At 45.6% G+C, this 16,675-nt stretch overlaps 2 protein-coding genes and 1 long non-coding RNA gene across 3 annotated transcripts; 2 read left to right on the top strand and 1 right to left on the bottom strand.

Moving 5' to 3' along the window:
* The first annotated feature begins 3,008 nt into the window (after positions 1-3,008).
* On the top strand, positions 3,009-7,394 carry NDUFB10 (NADH:ubiquinone oxidoreductase subunit B10). Its single transcript, XM_081170366.1, has 4 exons — positions 3,009-3,219; positions 4,483-4,621; positions 6,198-6,337; positions 7,104-7,394. The coding sequence occupies exons 1-4, from the start codon at positions 3,084-3,086 to the stop codon at positions 7,208-7,210; spliced, it is 522 nt and encodes a 173-aa protein (XP_081026492.1). The 5' UTR covers positions 3,009-3,083; the 3' UTR covers positions 7,211-7,394.
* A 2,049-nt stretch (positions 7,395-9,443) lies between these two features.
* RPS2 (ribosomal protein S2) lies at positions 9,444-13,511 on the bottom strand. The gene is made up of 7 exons (XM_081170354.1): positions 13,309-13,511; positions 12,642-12,731; positions 11,615-11,722; positions 10,737-10,910; positions 10,469-10,628; positions 9,798-9,889; positions 9,444-9,572 (listed from the first exon to the last, which is right to left on the bottom strand). The coding sequence occupies exons 1-7, from the start codon at positions 13,489-13,491 to the stop codon at positions 9,489-9,491; spliced, it is 891 nt and encodes a 296-aa protein (XP_081026480.1). The 5' UTR covers positions 13,492-13,511; the 3' UTR covers positions 9,444-9,488.
* A 1,204-nt stretch (positions 13,512-14,715) lies between these two features.
* LOC308573447 lies at positions 14,716-16,551 on the top strand. The gene is made up of 3 exons (XR_014002092.1): positions 14,716-14,848; positions 16,008-16,183; positions 16,241-16,551. It is a non-coding gene; the product is annotated as an uncharacterized lncRNA (long non-coding RNA).
* Positions 16,552-16,675: the final 124 nt, after the last annotated feature.

The raw sequence follows: 16,675 nt of genomic DNA, 5'->3' as shown, positions 1-16,675 counted from the left end.
ATGACACAGAAATCCACTGAAATTGGTATTGATAAAGCTTCAGGAAAAGACACTTAACGGGTTACACACATGGTGCTGTATACCTCAAAAGTTAACCTAAAGAACTTTGGGAAACATTCTTTGGGAATGATCTCCCATATGTGGTGGAGTTGACCCACGATTCAAGTATGTTAGAATAAGGTGTTGGCAGAGTGCAGCAAATTAGCTGGGCACCTTATTGTTTAAAACAACAGCAAAAACCCCTGGCATTATTGACTATTTCTGACAAAACAGAACCAAACCAAACTATTTAGATACATAAACACCTTTTTATTAGTAACTGTAAGACAAGTAGTAGCAAAACATTGGAAGGATGATGATGGCTATACAATGCAAGAATGGTATAACTATGTCTGGAACAATGCAGAGAAGTTGACCAAACCAGTTTAAGAATTGAGATGTCCGGACCATGATAACGATTTTGTGGACAAGTGGCTTTTCAGCGGAGGAAGAGATCAAATGAAACTGTTACACCACCTTCCAGGCATGAGACACTATGACATAATCTGTTGGGGTGAAAAAGCAAAATGCTTTATAAGGACATTATTTGTTGAGCCCAATATACCACATGTTGCAAATTAAAGGTTTGTTTGTTTCTTTTGGTGACTCCTCTCCTAGATTTTGTTAACCAAAATCTTCTACATAATCCTGTGTTCGGGTTGCCAGAGTTTTGTAGGTACAAGGCACCCATAATTATTAGTATTAGTAAAGTTTAGCATTAATCAAGGTTTGACTGAACTGTGCCAAATATGGGAATTCCTGGGTTTTAGCTTATGCTAGCAAGCCAGACTAACCTGGCAGGGCTAGCTGAGTGAAAGCCATTAAGGGGAAAAAAGCACAGTAAGGACTTATCAAGAAAATCATCAATAGAGAGCAGAGACTGCCAGACAAGGAGGGGAAGGGGCCCTGCCCCCTCCTCCAGTGGTGGTGGGTAGAGACCAAAGGGGTTTAGGATTTCAGGGTGGGGTAGGGAATGTCAGTTTTGCAAGTGGTTTGGGAAGCAGAGCAAGGTGGGGCAGAGCATGATGGGGGAAGGCTATGAAAGAGGAGACAAAGAACATCCCCCCCCCCCCGTAATTTAAATCCAATGCTGTGCTTATGGGCAAGGCCAGACCTGCTTGGGATGAGAATGCTCTGCTATCCCTTCATCTACATTTAGGCTGTATATATGTGCAAATAAATCATATTTCATAAGGACACCACAGTCTCTGCTGTGCCTCCTTGTCCCAAAAGGGAACACAAACCCTAGTCGTCGTCTTCTTTGGTGATCACTCGTAGCCGAGTAAGATTGTCTTCCATAAACACGGTTTTAACAATGAGTCCGTAAGTGACTGTGGAGGTCAATTCTGGATCCACACATCCTTCAGAATCTTGCACTGTTCAGAGATTGGGGTGGCATGTAACAATACTTTCCCCAGTGGCGTAGCGTGGGTTCTCAGCACCCGGGGCAAGGCAAGTAATTTGCGCCCCCTAACCCGTGGATTTTAGCACTCGAGTCTCTTCCGCGCCCCCCCCCCCGATGTTGCGCCAGGTGCAGCAGGCCCCCCTGCACCCCCCACGCTACGCCACTGCTCCCACCACAAGTCTTCAGGACAGCCTTCCGAAGGCTGGTGCGGGGAGAAGGTCTCTCTGCCCCACCGCCAGGCTTCGGAGGAGGTCCGAGGACAGTGGGGTTCCTGCTTCCTCGAGGAGGGCCGGCCAAACGCGCCCCCCCAAATGTTGCGCCCGGTGCGGCCGGCACCCCTGGCACCCCCCACGCTACGCCACTGACTTTCCCCACTTCCCTTTCAATCCATTCCCTTTTCTGTCACATTTTTTTAGATTGTAAGCCAGAGTGAAGCAGCTTTTTTATTTTTATTTCCCAACATGACCTGCCCCTCCCCCAGTGTTTTTAGCAACAGTCTGTTATGCAAAGATTTAGCTGGAGCTTTTCTTAGTATGATGATAAAAGTGGTAGAGAAAACTTTATTTGCTTAAATTTGTGATAAAAGAATTAATATTAAAGCACAGAATCAGAGCCAGGGAAAAGGTGAGAACCCTTAAACCACGTGGTTTAACCCTATGTTTAAACCACATGGTTTCCACCCAAAGAATCATGGGAACTGTATTTTGTTAAGGGTGCTGGGAACTGTAGCTCAGTGAGGAGAAAACTACAGTTCTCAGGATTCTTTGGGGGGGTGTTATTCCCCCCTCTATTATCATATTTGAATCCTGCTTTATTTCATCCAAAGAGCTCTCTATTTTATTATCACAGCAACCCTATGAGCAAAGGAGGGACACTGACTGGCTGAAAGTGACGCAGTAAGGAATTTGAACACTAGTCTCTTATGTTCTTCATCCAGCCCATTCACGTTGTCTCTTTAGAGCTGCTTTACAAAGTTAAGCTTTTTGAAGGTGGCGTATAAATATGACAAAGGCACTATTATTACATTTATTAAAATCAATTATTACATGCGTATCCAAGCTTTCCTGTAAAAGAAATTCAAGGCGGCATATGTGGTTCTCCCTCTCTATTTAATCATCACAACAACCCTGTGAGGTGGGAAGGTAGGGAGGTGCAACACAGCTTGGCTCAAGGTCACCCAGTGCTCTTCATGGCTGTGTGGGGATTTGAAACCTGGTCTGGCGTGTCCTTTTCTGCCAATAACTACCAAACCATAAGATTGCCAGTTTATTTTAACTGTCTCTTATGACCATTAGGCTAGCTTCTGAACAACTGGAAATTCAACGGGTGCAACTCCTATCGGGCTAATGAGACCCACAGTGGAGAAGAAAACTTCAGAGCAAGTCCTTGCAGACAGAGAACTACATATCCCAGCAGTCACCGGAAGATTTTTTTTTAAATAAAACATTAGTAGGCGCATGCGCATTGCACCCTTTCGGCCCTCTAAAGCCAGTATTTTCAAACTGCGCCTCCCATCACGCAGCGCGCGCGGCACGAGTGGCTGCGCATGCGCTCTTCTTTTCCTTAACCTGACCCGGTCCCTCTGCTAAGGAGGCCGCCATTTTGTCCGCATCGCTTTGCTCGCGCAAAGGCTGCAGCGATGCCCGAAGAGCCAGACCGAGATGTGTACCGCGCGCCGCCTTCTCGCACCCCTAAGACGGAGCTCACCAACCCGCTGTACCTGGTAGACCAGATATTTCGAGTCGTGGTCGACGCGCCGGTCACAGCCTGGAGGGGTGAGAAGGGGCGGGGCCAGGTGCTAAAGGGCGGAGTTAGAGAATGGGGAGGGAGGGAAGGGCTAGGGGCGGGGCCAGGAGTCTAGGGGCGGGGATTGGAACGGGGGCGGGGCTATAAGGACAAAGGGGTGGAAGTGTGGGTGGGGCTAGGAACTAGGGGGTGGAGTTAGAGTGGGGCGGGTACTACAATCAGGAATGGAGTGAAGGGCTGGGGCGGGGCCAGGAACCAAGGGGTGTGGCTCTGAGGTAAGGGTTGGGGCTAGAATGCATAGGAAGGGCCACAAGGGTGTGGGCTCCAAACCTGGGGGGGGGGGGTTGTCTACAAGGCAGGAGAAAAAAAATAGGGGTGCTGGGGGGTATATGAGTGTGTGCACTGCAGGGTTGGACCTGGGGTACAGCGAAGGCCTACAACAGGAGAGGCTAGGTGATGGTATAGAACAGGGTTTCCCAAACTTGGGTCTCCATCTGATTTCGGACTACAACTCCCATCATCCCAAGCTAGCAGGACCAGTGGTCAGGGATGATGGGGATTGTAGTCCAAAAAAAATGCTAGAGGCCCTAGTCTGTAAAACACTGGTCTATAAGTTTGGAAGGGCTGGGATGGTGCTAGAATGCAGGGGAGGGACCAAGAGAAAGCTGCAGGGCTAGAACGGGAGAAGCCAAATGCTAGGGAGGTTTTGCAAGTGGAGAAGGGGCTGAGTTGAGTAGAAGGAGGCTGGATGATGTTGAAGTCTGGGGTGGGGAACCAATGGTCCTCCGGATGTTGTTGGACACCCATTAGCTTCAGTGAGCATCCTAGAGACACAGCCTTTCTCAACCTGTGGGTCCCCAGATGTTGTAGGACTACAACTCACAGCACCCCTAGCTAGCAAGGCCAGAGCTCAGGGATGATGGGAGTTGTAGTCCAAAAAATCTGGGGATCCACAGATTGAGAACTGCTGCTGGAGAGGCTTATCTCCCCCAGCTCTTGGATAAGTGGAGTGCAGGTTGGAAGAGGGGTAGATTTTCTTCAATTCATCCTCCCCAACCTTGATGTTAACCTTGAGCCTAAATGTTTTGGGAAAACACCCCCCGTCATCCCCAGCCTGTACTGTCAGTGGTCAAGGATTATGGGATTTGTAGTTCAGCAGGAAGACTTCTCTTATGAGAGCTCCCTGCAAGGCATAATTTTCCACGAGTTGACTCTGTCTTGGCTTTGTATTGCTTAAAAGACCTCTTTCGTTTGAATCTTGAAAAGCATCTCTGGACATTTCACTCCTGCAGAATGGATAGAGCGCCAGCATGCAAAGAACAAGTTTTATTACTATCACCGGAACTTCCGCCGTGTGCCGGACTATACAGAGTGCTTGGAGGACGACTACATATGTTACTATGAAGCAGAGATGCAGTGGAAGAGAGATAAGTATGTCTTCTCTTTTTCGGAGGGTGGATAGGATTGCAGTTCGGCTCTCCTACCAAATGTTCTCTCCAGAGTTGGGAGGATGTTGCCTACAGTCTTCTAAGGATTGAATGGTTTGCAGTATTGTTATTTGACTTTCAGGATAGAAATAAGGATTGTTGGTTAGACAGTATCATCAGTGTATGTAGTGCTTGGGTCCCTGCCATAAGAAGCTTGCAGTTGGCCAGGAGCAGGAAACCTTGGGCCCAGAGGCCAAATGCGGCTGTCCAATCTTCTCTTTCTGGCCCTCAGGACTCTCTCCCCTGGCCACCACTCCCTTTTTAACCCTGTTCTGCAATCTCCTTCAGTGTTTCTGCTTGGCTGGACAGTGTTCTTGACCTCTGATAATGCCTCCTGCTTTCCTGGCTAGAGAGGTTTATGATTGTGTGTAGGAACTAGCCTACCATTCAAAAGTAAAAATTTGCATTCATTGCTCTGCCCATTTTTGTCTCTGGCCGCACAGTCTATCGGCATGTGGCCCTTAAGATGTTTGCCCAGAAGAGAATGCGGCCTTCAACCTGAAAAGATTCTCCACTCCTGCAGAAGACAGTTGTGGAGGCAGGAATAGGCTGAGAAATTATTCCCCTAAAGACTGGTGTTTTTGCTTTCCCTAGATCAAAGGAGGCTAATTTGTGGCCACCAAATGTGATTATACTTCAGCTTCCAACAAACCCAGACATCCTAACCAACTCCCACCATCAGTGATCTTTGCAGTCCAAAACATCTGGAGGGCACCATGTTAGCAAAGTCTGGCCTAGTGCAGGGGTGGGCCTTGGTAATATGGTGCCCTGTGCAGGGCCAAAATTTGATGCTGCCATCCCCCCAACCCAAATCCGCCATCACTAAGCTGGGTAAGGAAGGTGCCAGGCTTTGGGAAGGAGGTGTGAGGCTCTCGCAGGATCCTAAAGTCCCTCCTTCCACGCTCTCAAAGCTAGGCAAATGCTAACTAGTTTCTGAGAAGGAAGAAGGACTATAGGACCCTGTCAGAGCCCTCATGCTTCCTTCCCAAAGCTCAGCATTCACTAGGCTTTGGGAAGGAAGCAGGAAGGCAGCCCCTTGGCCCCTGCTCTCTGTGCAGGGAAACCAATTGTGCTGCCATGAATCTGCGTATTGGTTCTAAAGTCCACATGGAAAATTTGAGTTGTGAAGAGGAGCTTGAAATAAATTACAGGGCAAGCCCTGCCAAAGAACTGGGAGGCAGTTCTGGACAGAAGGGGTAGGAAGGGAGCAAGAGTGGGCTTGTTACAGAGAGGAGGAGACTTGAGAACAATAGAATTAAAAAAAGGAAAGTTGGAAGCAGGAATGTGGCTGCATATTAGATTGGGAGGGAGGCTGGGAAGTGGAGCGGACTATGGAGGGGTTTGTGGGACAATTAAAATAAGATAAAATAATCTTGTTGGACTGCTTGCATTATGTGTTTTTGATGTGTCATATGGACTTGGTGTAATTTTCTGTACAGAATTTCAATCCAGGGACTTAGGTAAAGTCTGTATTATTGCATTCTTCAAGTGTTTGTATCTCTCTCTTTCCACTCCCACAGGCTAGTTGATAGACAAATTGTGAGGATCATCCAGGAGAGAATGGGTGCTTGCAAGCAGCGGGAAGGACCCAGTTATTTGGAGAACTGTGCAGCAGAGTTACAGCACTTCAAAGAGGTGACCAAGGCCTATGACGACAGATGTGAGTCTATTAGTATATTGGGATTATTTCAAATTTACATCCCACTGTGAAAACAATCTGACTTAAAGGCCATGTTCCATCCTAAGCTCACACAGGTGGGATTGGGAAGCTGGTATGGAAGTCCACATCAGCACTTGGGGCAGCCTTGCCTCCCTGGTTCCTCCCAGATGTGCTTAGACTACAATTCACATGGGCCATGTTGGTAGAATTGAGAGTTCAGCTTCTGGTAGGAGGCATATTTTGCTGCTTTCCAAGTGGCTTCAAGACCTAGGGAGGCCTGGATGAGCTACTGTCCTGCAGAGGAGCAAAGGTTCTTGCCTTATGAGTCATGTTTTGGCTATGTGTGTACACATACAAAAATCCCCCAAAGCTCAGCTTGACAGTAGTAGTAGTCAAGACATTCACCTCTGTGCAGGACAGAGAAAGGCAGAGGGCAGAAAGAGACAAGGAAAGCACCAATCTTAAAGTAAATGACAGTGGAACTTGCTCTGAGCAGCAGGCCTAATGTTCTGATACTAGACTACCATTCAGTACAGCATTTTATTTTGCTATGTTGTTTTTGCACTGTTTGGTTTCAAAATGCATTCTTGTTTTCTTTGTTGTTAAGTTCCTTTGATGTGATTTTGGGGGGGGGCAGAAAAGTGGTATACAAATAAAATGAACTGTTTACTTTTTTGATGGCAAGTTAGCATGCTTAATATGTAATTCTGCAGTGGAAGTCTCCCCTTTTCTCTCAGATCATGATTGTTCTCCACTGTCATCCTAGATGGCGAACTTGGCGGCCTGGGAACTGCTCGCAAATGCTTAATGAAGCAGAAGCACCGGATGATTAAAGAAAGGAAGGAGGCCAAGGCAGCAGCCGAGGCACATTAAGTGTTCTGGTCGCTTTGGCCTGGGATTTGCGCTCCAAACAGACAAACTAGCGTGTGTGTCTGCAGATTAGACACTGTATGGATGGTAAATCAAGCATCATCTGTGCTGTTCTCTCAGAACTACTGTAAACATATACAAGGCAGACTCAGAATGTATAGTGGGAAGAAAATAAAGCTGTAAATGCAGATTGTCTTTGCTTTGTAAACACAACAGGAAGGAGAAATGGGATTAAGAGGAAACTAGTGGAGAGGGTTGAAAAATGGCAGGATGCGTTTGCCTTCTTGAATTATGGCTAGAAACTAAAAATTGCCTTTACAAGTCACTGACGCAAGTGGCTGGTACATAAGTTGCTTTTCTAGGCGCCTGGCTAACCACATACTATATATGTATGTAAAGGGTTTAAGAGGTGTACTTCCACAGCACACACTTCAAGAGAATTTTATGTAGTCTGCTGTGAAAGCACCAGCTTAGATATGTTACTTTCCCAGTAACTGCAATTTGTTTTTTCTTTAGTAAACCCAACCACAGTCTTATGTCTTATGGGAACCAGGCAGAGGGTCTTCTCAGTTGTGGCACTTGCCCTATGGAACGCCCTCCCATCAGATGTCAAGGAAATAAACAACTGACTTTTAGAAGACATCTGAAGGCAGCCCTGTTTAGGAAAGTTTTTAATGGCTGATGTTTTAATGTATTTTAACTATTTTGTTGGTAGCCACCCAGAGTGGCTGGGGAAATCCAGCCAGATGGGTGGGGTAAAAGGAAAATTATTATTTATTGGGCAGTGCAGTTCTGGTCAGTCCAAATGGTCAGAGCACTGGACTGCTCTTGTAGGTTAGGAATGATGGAGATTATGCCATTTGTAATTTTTAAAAACTAAAATAGAGTAAAAATGGGTAAGGTAGATCGCTGGATCCAGCTTTGATGCAATTGTTTAAAGTGTCTTCCATTATTAAGCCATTTGCAGCCTTTGCAAAAAAGCCTTCGGGGGTGGGGGTTATGGGAGTTGTGGGCCAAACACCAGCAGGGTACCAGGTAGACTATTAAATTACTGCTCTTCGAGTTTGTAGCTCTCTGCAAGTTAATGTACTGTGGCTTTTAAGATCCTGTACATAGTTCTCCAAACTCCAGTTAGTAAATGTTGATCTAGAAAAAAAAGACATTCCTCCACCACCAAGGGATAACCCATACCCCTTGGCCTTGAGAAGACTGAGCATTAAACCCTACATTAAAACAGACTGGAATTTAAAAGCTGGTTGGACACCACCTTCCAACAACTCCTGCAGCCAAGCTGGTGCCAAATGTATTGCTCCGCTTTCCTTTTGACCACATCAGTGAGGCTGAGGGGGAGCACTGTCATCTGTGCAGCCCAGGACCTCCATAAACCCTACCCAGGCTTGCACCCTGCAGAGGTCACTTGTGCGTTAACACAGCAAAAATGTGGTAGGCAGCAGTTTCTCTACAGCCACAGCAGGCACTGTGACTCCCCAGTGGTTTGACTTCATCCCCAGAGGTGCACTCCATTCTCTCAAGACAGACAGGCAACAAGTCTTTCTGAGCACGCACCCCCTCCCAATGCTGTTCAATGCAACTCTACTGGATGTGACTTTTATCCAGATCTTTTGGGGAAGAATATGCACACAGCACTTGTTCAAAAATCCAAATGGGCCTGTGTCTTACAAAGGGTGGCAATATCCTTTTTTCCAATGGCTATAGCTACACATGAGGAAATCCCACCCCCAGAAAAGATGTGGGTTACCGAACAGTCTTGCTCAGCCACTGAAATGAATTGACCGGCTAGTCATGTCCATTAATTTCAAGTCTACTCAGAGCATGACTAATACTGGGATACAATCCTGTAAGGCAGTAAATCCCCTTTAATGCTGTTCAAGAGCTCCTAAAATATCAATGTCATATGCTAGGTCCAACCTATACTGGGCACTTGCTAGCACTATAATTAAAAGATCAGACATTCAAGTAAGATAAAGCTACTAATGGCAATGTTCTATCTTCACTAAAGACAGGATGCCTCTGAATGCCACTTATGAAAAGTGTTGTTGTACCCAGGTTCTGCTTGGGAAGCTTGCCAACCGGCTTCTATAAGAACAGGATGCTGGACTAGATGAGCTCTTTTGGCCTGATCCAGCAGCCACACTTTATGTTCTTTTATTTCCTCTGGAGGCACCAACGTCCTATAACCCATTCAACAACAAACACTACACACAATCTGCGAGACTGGTTTAAAAATCACACTTGGTCACTTTATTTTAAAGGACATCTTTTAGGTAGTTGCCACAGCAGCTGCTTGGGTCCTCTGCACAGACACTCTGGTAGCGTGAGTCTTTGCAAGATGATCAGTGAACTCCTGCAGGGAAAGGCAAAGAGACCATGAACATATGAATTGTTTCTGAACCTCATTCACCCCAGGTAATCTTTTGAAGTGGTCAAACCTGCTAACTGCAGCTTGACCTGATGGCAGCAGCTATATTCTGTTAAACACAGCCCCTGCCTATGAGCACAGATTCATGAAATAAAGCTAATTCCCAAAGACATCTTAAATGCATGCTACAGCTCTCAAAGCTGCTCTTACCTGATAAGGTGACTTGGTGAACACAGTCTCTTTCCACAGATCAGGGGTAAGGTAACTATAGGTCTTTGAGATGGCATCAAAGGTGGCCTTGGCTACAGAAAAAGAAAGATCATACACGGTCACCAATGTACACGAGACTGAGCTGGCAGCACCAAAACCAGTTGTTGCTACTGGAAAAATATAATTGCCTTGTTGAGTATGAAAAGGAACAGGGAGACTATTTCATTGAATCTCACTGCCGTGCAAACAAACTCATTCGCTTTCCCTCTCGAAAAACGACAGTTGCACCACTTGGACCAGGTACAACTGAGCAGAGCGGAGAGAGTTTTACCAAAACACATCCCAAAAGGCAGTACTTACTCTGTGTGTGTCTGAAAACGTATACACACAAAGTATAGCTGCACCTCAACCAGGTGCCCTCCAGATTTTTAGACTACAGCTTCCATCAGTCCCAACAGGAAGGTACAAAGTTGGCAAAGGCTGAAATATTTCTCACCTCTTAACCAAAAGTCCTAGAGAAATTGGCAGCTTGCCAGACTTTTCTTCCTTCTGGCCCATGATGCCTACTGCTGCCCTTTACATGAATTACTTGTAACAGTTACACAATCTATTGCACTGCACTGTCATTTTTCAAGACAGGACCAAGTAAATTGAGAAGTATAGAAACGTACCAAAGTTGCCCAAGGTGGCAGTGCAGCCCCTCGCTGATGTGTAACAGTCGTCAATACCAGCCATCATCAGCAATTTTTTGGGAACTGGGGCAGACACAATTCCAGTACCACGTGGCGCAGGGATGAGACGCACAAGTACGGAGCCACACCGACCTGTTACCTAAACAAACACAAGTTTCACACAGTAAGAAACTGGCATGGATATTTTAATGTCAATAAGCCTAGTTTGAAGTCCCAAGCCCTGGTTTAGCAAAGTGTCAAACGTTACCTTGCAAGGTACAGTGTGCGGCTTGCCGATCTTGTTCCCCCAGTAGCCTCTCCTCACGGGCACAATGGACAGCTTCGCAAGAATGATGGCCCCACGGATGGCGGTGGCAACTTCCTTGGAGCACTTAACCCCAAGACCAACGTGACCATTGTAGTCACCAATCGCCACAAAGGCCTGAAAAGGAAGATGAGAGAAGCCTCATCAGGGCTGCAGCTAAAATCCACACATCCCTTAACCATAGCACAGAAGCCTCAACAGAACATGCCAGTGTTAAACAGGCATTCCTGAGGAACACAGGCACCCTGATCACGTCAACTTAAAACAGGATGTGCATGTCAATTCATCTGTTTAGAATCCACTTCTCTTTATCTGCCTTCCTCAACTTGGTGCCCTCCAGATGTTTTGGACTACAACTCACATCAGCCCAAACAGTGGCAATTATGGGAGTTTTAGTCCAGCAACAAATTGGGAGCCCAATTTTGGCCAACCCTGTGAGATGATTCGAGGCGGCTGCCCTCTGCAGGATTAATTGCTCTGGCTTTGCCTCTTACCAATCAGCCTCTGCCGTTGGCTGTCAATTCTCTAGCATCTCTACATCATATGTGATTGGCTCAGAGATTTGGCAAGGCAGACGCAAACAGGTAAGTAGTTCATTCATAAATGTAGAAGAGCAAGCTCTGTCAACGGTAAGTGTGCTCCTGCCCTGGCCCAAAACTAACACACTTCAGGGCCAGACTGAATGTGTCTCCAAGAAAACAATTTTTGGGGTGAATTTCTGCTGTAAAGCCCAACTGAAAATAGACAGATCAATTTCTGCCTGAGCCCAATTGAAAATAGACAGATCAATTTCTGGAATTCATATGGATGCAAAACGTTACCTTGAACCTGGTGCGCTGACCAGCCCGGGTTTGTTTCTGAACAGGCATGATCTTCAAAACCTCATCCTTCAGGGATGAGCCCAGGAAAAAGTCAATGATTTCAGACTCCTGTGAAGGCAACATTAACTGATCAGTTCTCTAGCAGTAAGCATAAATTAATCACAAAGTTTGCTGTGTTAAAACAAGGATATGTCTCAGGAGAAGAATTGCATCTGGCTAGTTGGCCAGATCCAGACTTCTTCCATACCCCATTGTGACAAGTAGGCAAGGTTCACCTGTCAAGAATCTGACACAAAACGCAGTGTTTTCCTTTGCCCATGTGATCCAAAAGGAAAGATTTCCTTACAGTGCTTGCTTTTAAGTGCCCAACAGTTGATCAGTGCTGAGCAGCTGATAGGCAACAATAGCAAGCCTTGCTTACCAAGGAACAATTGGGAGAATACTTTAAGGCTCCAATTGTTCCTTTGCAACCCTGTCACTTATGATGTCCCCAGAGACCCACAAGGAGAGCATTACGGCAACAGACCTCTGCTGTTGCTGTTCCCCAGCTGCTGATATTCAATGGCATAGCAGTAGCTCTGAACACAAGATGACTTCAGACAGCCATCATGGAGAGCCACCACCAACTGACCTCTTCTCCTTAGGGGAAAAGAGACAGCACCTGCCTTTTATGCAGGTCCTGGATTCATTCCTCAGAATGTCCGGGTTATGTCTGAGAATGCCTCATGCATTAACCTTGGATGGTTGCTGCCACTCAATGTAGAGACAATACTGAACTAGATAGACCAATGATCTGACTTTTAAAAAAAACCTAATCAAACAATCTTGTGACAGTGAATTTCATCAATTATACATACAGTGTGAAAAAGTATTTTCTTTTGACTGCATGGAATTTTCTGCTAATCAGTTTCATTGGACAGCTACTACCCAAAACCCCTCCTCTTGGTAAACTTTACCAATGGAAAAACACTGTGAATCGTTCTCAGTCCTGAGAAACCCTACAGAGCCCTTAACATAGAGTAAATACCTTGATTGGAAGGGAGAAAAGATAAATCTCCTCCAGAGACTTGATTTTCATGTCCTTTACTAGGCGACCAAGTTTGGTGACTGGAATCCACTGGGGGGGGGGGGATGAAAGGTAATCAGTTCAAGCTGCTCAAACACTGTACATTGATCTTTATTCCATATATACAAGAAACACTGACTGCAGCCTTAGCCACCCTAACAGAAAAGTAACTACAATGTCAATCTTTTCCACAGAAAAGCTAAGGGTAGAATTTGCTGTTAAAAAATGGGTATACAGAAGATTTTCGTCTATTTGAATATAATCTATCAGCTCTGCTAATTTTCTATTTGTTTTTTTAAAAAATGCAGTTCATTCAAAAATAGCACCTCTCATCTGCTTTCTAGGAGTAGTCTGCCCCTACCATAATTTTCTTCTGCAAACTTAAGAGCTGAGCCCTTGTTTGCCAGAGCTTTTTTGAAAAACCAAGGAAGCAGATTTAGTAAGATAATTTGATCATGGCGCTGGACATGGTTGAAACCCTAGCAACTCTAAAACCACACCCATCTAAGGAAAGTTTCCATTTCCTAAAAGTTTGCTCAAAAAACTTGAGCATCGCATGCTGGAAAGAGGCTGCTGGGAGTTGTAGTTCAAACACCTGTAGGGCACCAAAAAGGTGACTTGAACTCACTTCTTTGTCTTCAGCTTTGCCCCGAGCTCCACGCCCTCGGCCACGTCCCCTGCCACGGCCTCTCCCACGCCCTCGGCCTCCACTGCCAAAGCCTCCTCGGAAGCCTCCCCTGGCAGCAGCTCCTCCACCTGCAGCTGCTCCAGCTCCCCCTGCCCCTCCCGCAGCACCGGCGTCGTCCGCCATTTGCTGTAGAAACAAAACACATCAAACTTTTTAGTGCATTAAGCTCATGACATAATGGACAATGACAGATATTGTGTTGGAACGGCAACAAAAACAGTAGGAAAAAATTGTTTCTACCCTCAAGTAGCAAATGGAACCATATAGATGTGATCACATTTCAAAGTAGATGCAGGGTGCTGACCAAAGCACATTTTAGGAATCAGCAGCCCTAGGCAGTGACAGAAATGTGTCAAAATTCACAAGCACCAATGCCAAGAAAATTAAGATGCCCTAGATTTTCCCAGGTAGTTCCCATTTCATGGTTTCTGTTCAAAACGTTAAATTAATCACTACATATAAGAACCATTTAAAGGGGGAGGGAGATGTACACCTGTCAATGAACTTATATCCCACCTTCTTGATCCCACGTTAAACCCACCGAATCCACCAACACAGTCCATAAAGCTGTTTGCACAATCAGAAAAACAAGAATAAGTAGCATGATGGCTACCACAGCCCTTTAAAACAAAGTCTTGCTGTCTTCTAACGATCAACATTCCATAGCAACTTCACTCCCATTAGGGAGAAACCCCAAAACCTTCTCTAATTAGGCCATCCCCAAATTTCAACTTGGATGAGATGAACTTTTGTCATTCTGCTAGTCAACTCCCACCTCCTACCCAACTAGTTCCTTTCAGATCAGCTACAATGAAACTTTTCACTCATTCATCAAGCAGCAACATCAAGGGGGCCAGATACAGATTGCCAGTACCACTTCAGGCCGCACATTTCAATGGCTAAATCCTTTCCCCCTTGATATACTGTACTTCTAAATGCAAGAATGTATATATTTATTGCTTCTGGAGAGGCTCAATTTCAACGTACGTTCTGAGATGCTAAAGTCTAATAAAAGGTTTCTGATCCATGTTGAACTGGGCCTCTGATTTGCCCATAACCCCATCACTATCTGAGGAAGAAAAAAAACCCCAAATCCCTTCCTCCCCATGAGACGGGTACTGCTCCTAATCCCCATCGCGGTGGGCTTGCCCAAACTCCGGGCTCCCAGACCCTCGATGGCGACGGATTCAGCAACCTCCCCAGCCCCAAAAGAAACATGGCACAACTTACGTGTTCTCGACTAGAAGGCCGAAACCGCGCGGCGAGGCCTATTTATATGCCGCGCATCTCGCGAGAACTACTTCCTCGAGCGATACATACACGTTTCTCCGCCCCGCCCTTAACTAGAGCTAATGCGCAGCCGTAAGAGGCTTGTTATGTGTTATGCTGGAGGAGGGAGCCCCGGATCGAGCATGATTAAAAACCCAGGTTTATAAAAGTTAGGACGGGAGGAAGGAAGTTGCAGTTTCGCAGGCACAAGGTAGGTGGAGGGCATGTAGAGGGAACGGGAGAAGGGGGGGAGATGTGGTGTTTCAAATTGTATGGGAAAAGCAAGTTGTCGGTTACATTTATTTAGCTAACAAATTGCCCTAAGAAGTTACGATTTTGCTGCTTTTAGGTTAAGTACTAAATCTCCCAGCATGCTCCTCGGCAGTTGGCCGTTGGGGCAGCTAGGCTTGGGGCGCGAGGGATGCTGGGATGTGTAGTTGCTTGCCACGCGCCTTTTTCTCGCTGCCGGCTCTGGAGGCTCTTTCCCTCCACCGGGAGTTGAGGCCCGAAATTTGGTCTCCGAGCTAATGCGGGTACATTTGCACTGTTGCACGTCGGACTATGCAGCTTTCCGACCGGTGCACACGAGAATAGAACGTCTGCCGCGAGACCAGCAGACCCTTATTTTCTGTCTCCACTTCAAAACAATTGGGGAAGCTAAAAGGAAAACTCACAAGCAACTTCGTTATCAACTCTTAGGGCGGCAAACATCTAAATGTTGAAAATGCACCATTAAAAATGCTTTTATTGAATTTTTGCACCTCCCTTAATGTAGGGAGGGACTTGCCATTAATTCGGGTGCCATTTCACGAGCTAAGCTGAACCTAGTTGGGGGTGATTACATAAAGGTGAAACTAGGAGGATGGATGCACCAAGGGCAGTTGATATATTGGAAGCCCTATGTGAGCTTGCTTTGAAGGAAAACCCACTAAATTCCATAGCGCTGCATGGCTCTCCCATTCCTCATTCCCAGCTTGAAACAGTTTAGTTCTGAGTGCAAGAAAACTCAGTAGGTGTTTACATTACTTTGGGTTCTGTATTGTGCCTACAGGTTGTTAGGGCACTGTCTGAAAATCATCCCTGGCCTCTTCCAGTGGCCTTGGGTGAGATAACGGTGCGTAAAGCAAAGGGAGCATTAAGCTTATTGCCCATCAGCTCAACGTGTTGGGCAATGAAACCCATGCTCCTATATGTCCCACGAGCAGAAGGATCCATGCAATAGATGTTTTTTGTTGTGTTGTGAAATTGCTTTGAGATTATTCATAGCACGTGATCCATAAATGAAACCAATAAAAATATGCTATGTGGAAGGAAGGCATACAGTACTACAAAATCAAACCAGAGTGCTAACTTGTCTTCTTTTTCTACAGGCCCCATCTGCATTGGCGTGCTACTGGTTTCTGAAGATCTACCTTTTTACACACAAGTGTTCCCTTCATCTCACAACCCAAGGCTCCTGTTTTAATTGCTTTGTTTTAATGGAATTGTGTGTTTTTTGCATATTTTAATTATGAATGTTTTATATGTTAACATTGGGGAATTGTGTGTTTTTTTGCATATTTTAATTATGAATGTTTTATATGTTAACGCTGGGGGTCATAAGTTCTTATACTTGTACAATGCTTAGGGTCCTATTTTGGCAGCCTGCAGCAGAATCTTAGAAGTCTATACACCTTACACTTCGAAAGAAGATGGTTGGTGTGTGGCCCACAATTGCCAACAGCAATGGTGGCAGGTTTCAAAGTGAAGAAAATTAGCCATTTCTTGTTCACAAAGTCATTTTTGACTGACCCTGCTTGGAGTGATGTTGGAATATGTATGTGCTTTTTTGTTTGCCCAGAAAATGTTAGTTTGGGGCATATAGTATGCTGGCTTTAGATCACAAGACAGATGTAATAAACATTGTTTTTTATACGTATTGTGTGTACTTCTTGATCACTTGTGAGTGTCTGAATAGGAGAGAGAAGCAGGGTGAACTTTCTCTAAATAAAATGCAGCAAAAGTATGAATACACTTCTTGGATTTGGGGCTTTTAGAT

The sequence above is a fragment of the Podarcis bocagei genome, assembly GCF_964188305.1.
Source record: "Podarcis bocagei genome assembly, chromosome: 14".
NCBI classification, from domain to species: Eukaryota; Metazoa; Chordata; class Lepidosauria; order Squamata; family Lacertidae; genus Podarcis; species Podarcis bocagei.
This window is presented reverse-complemented; position numbering and strand designations above follow the sequence as displayed.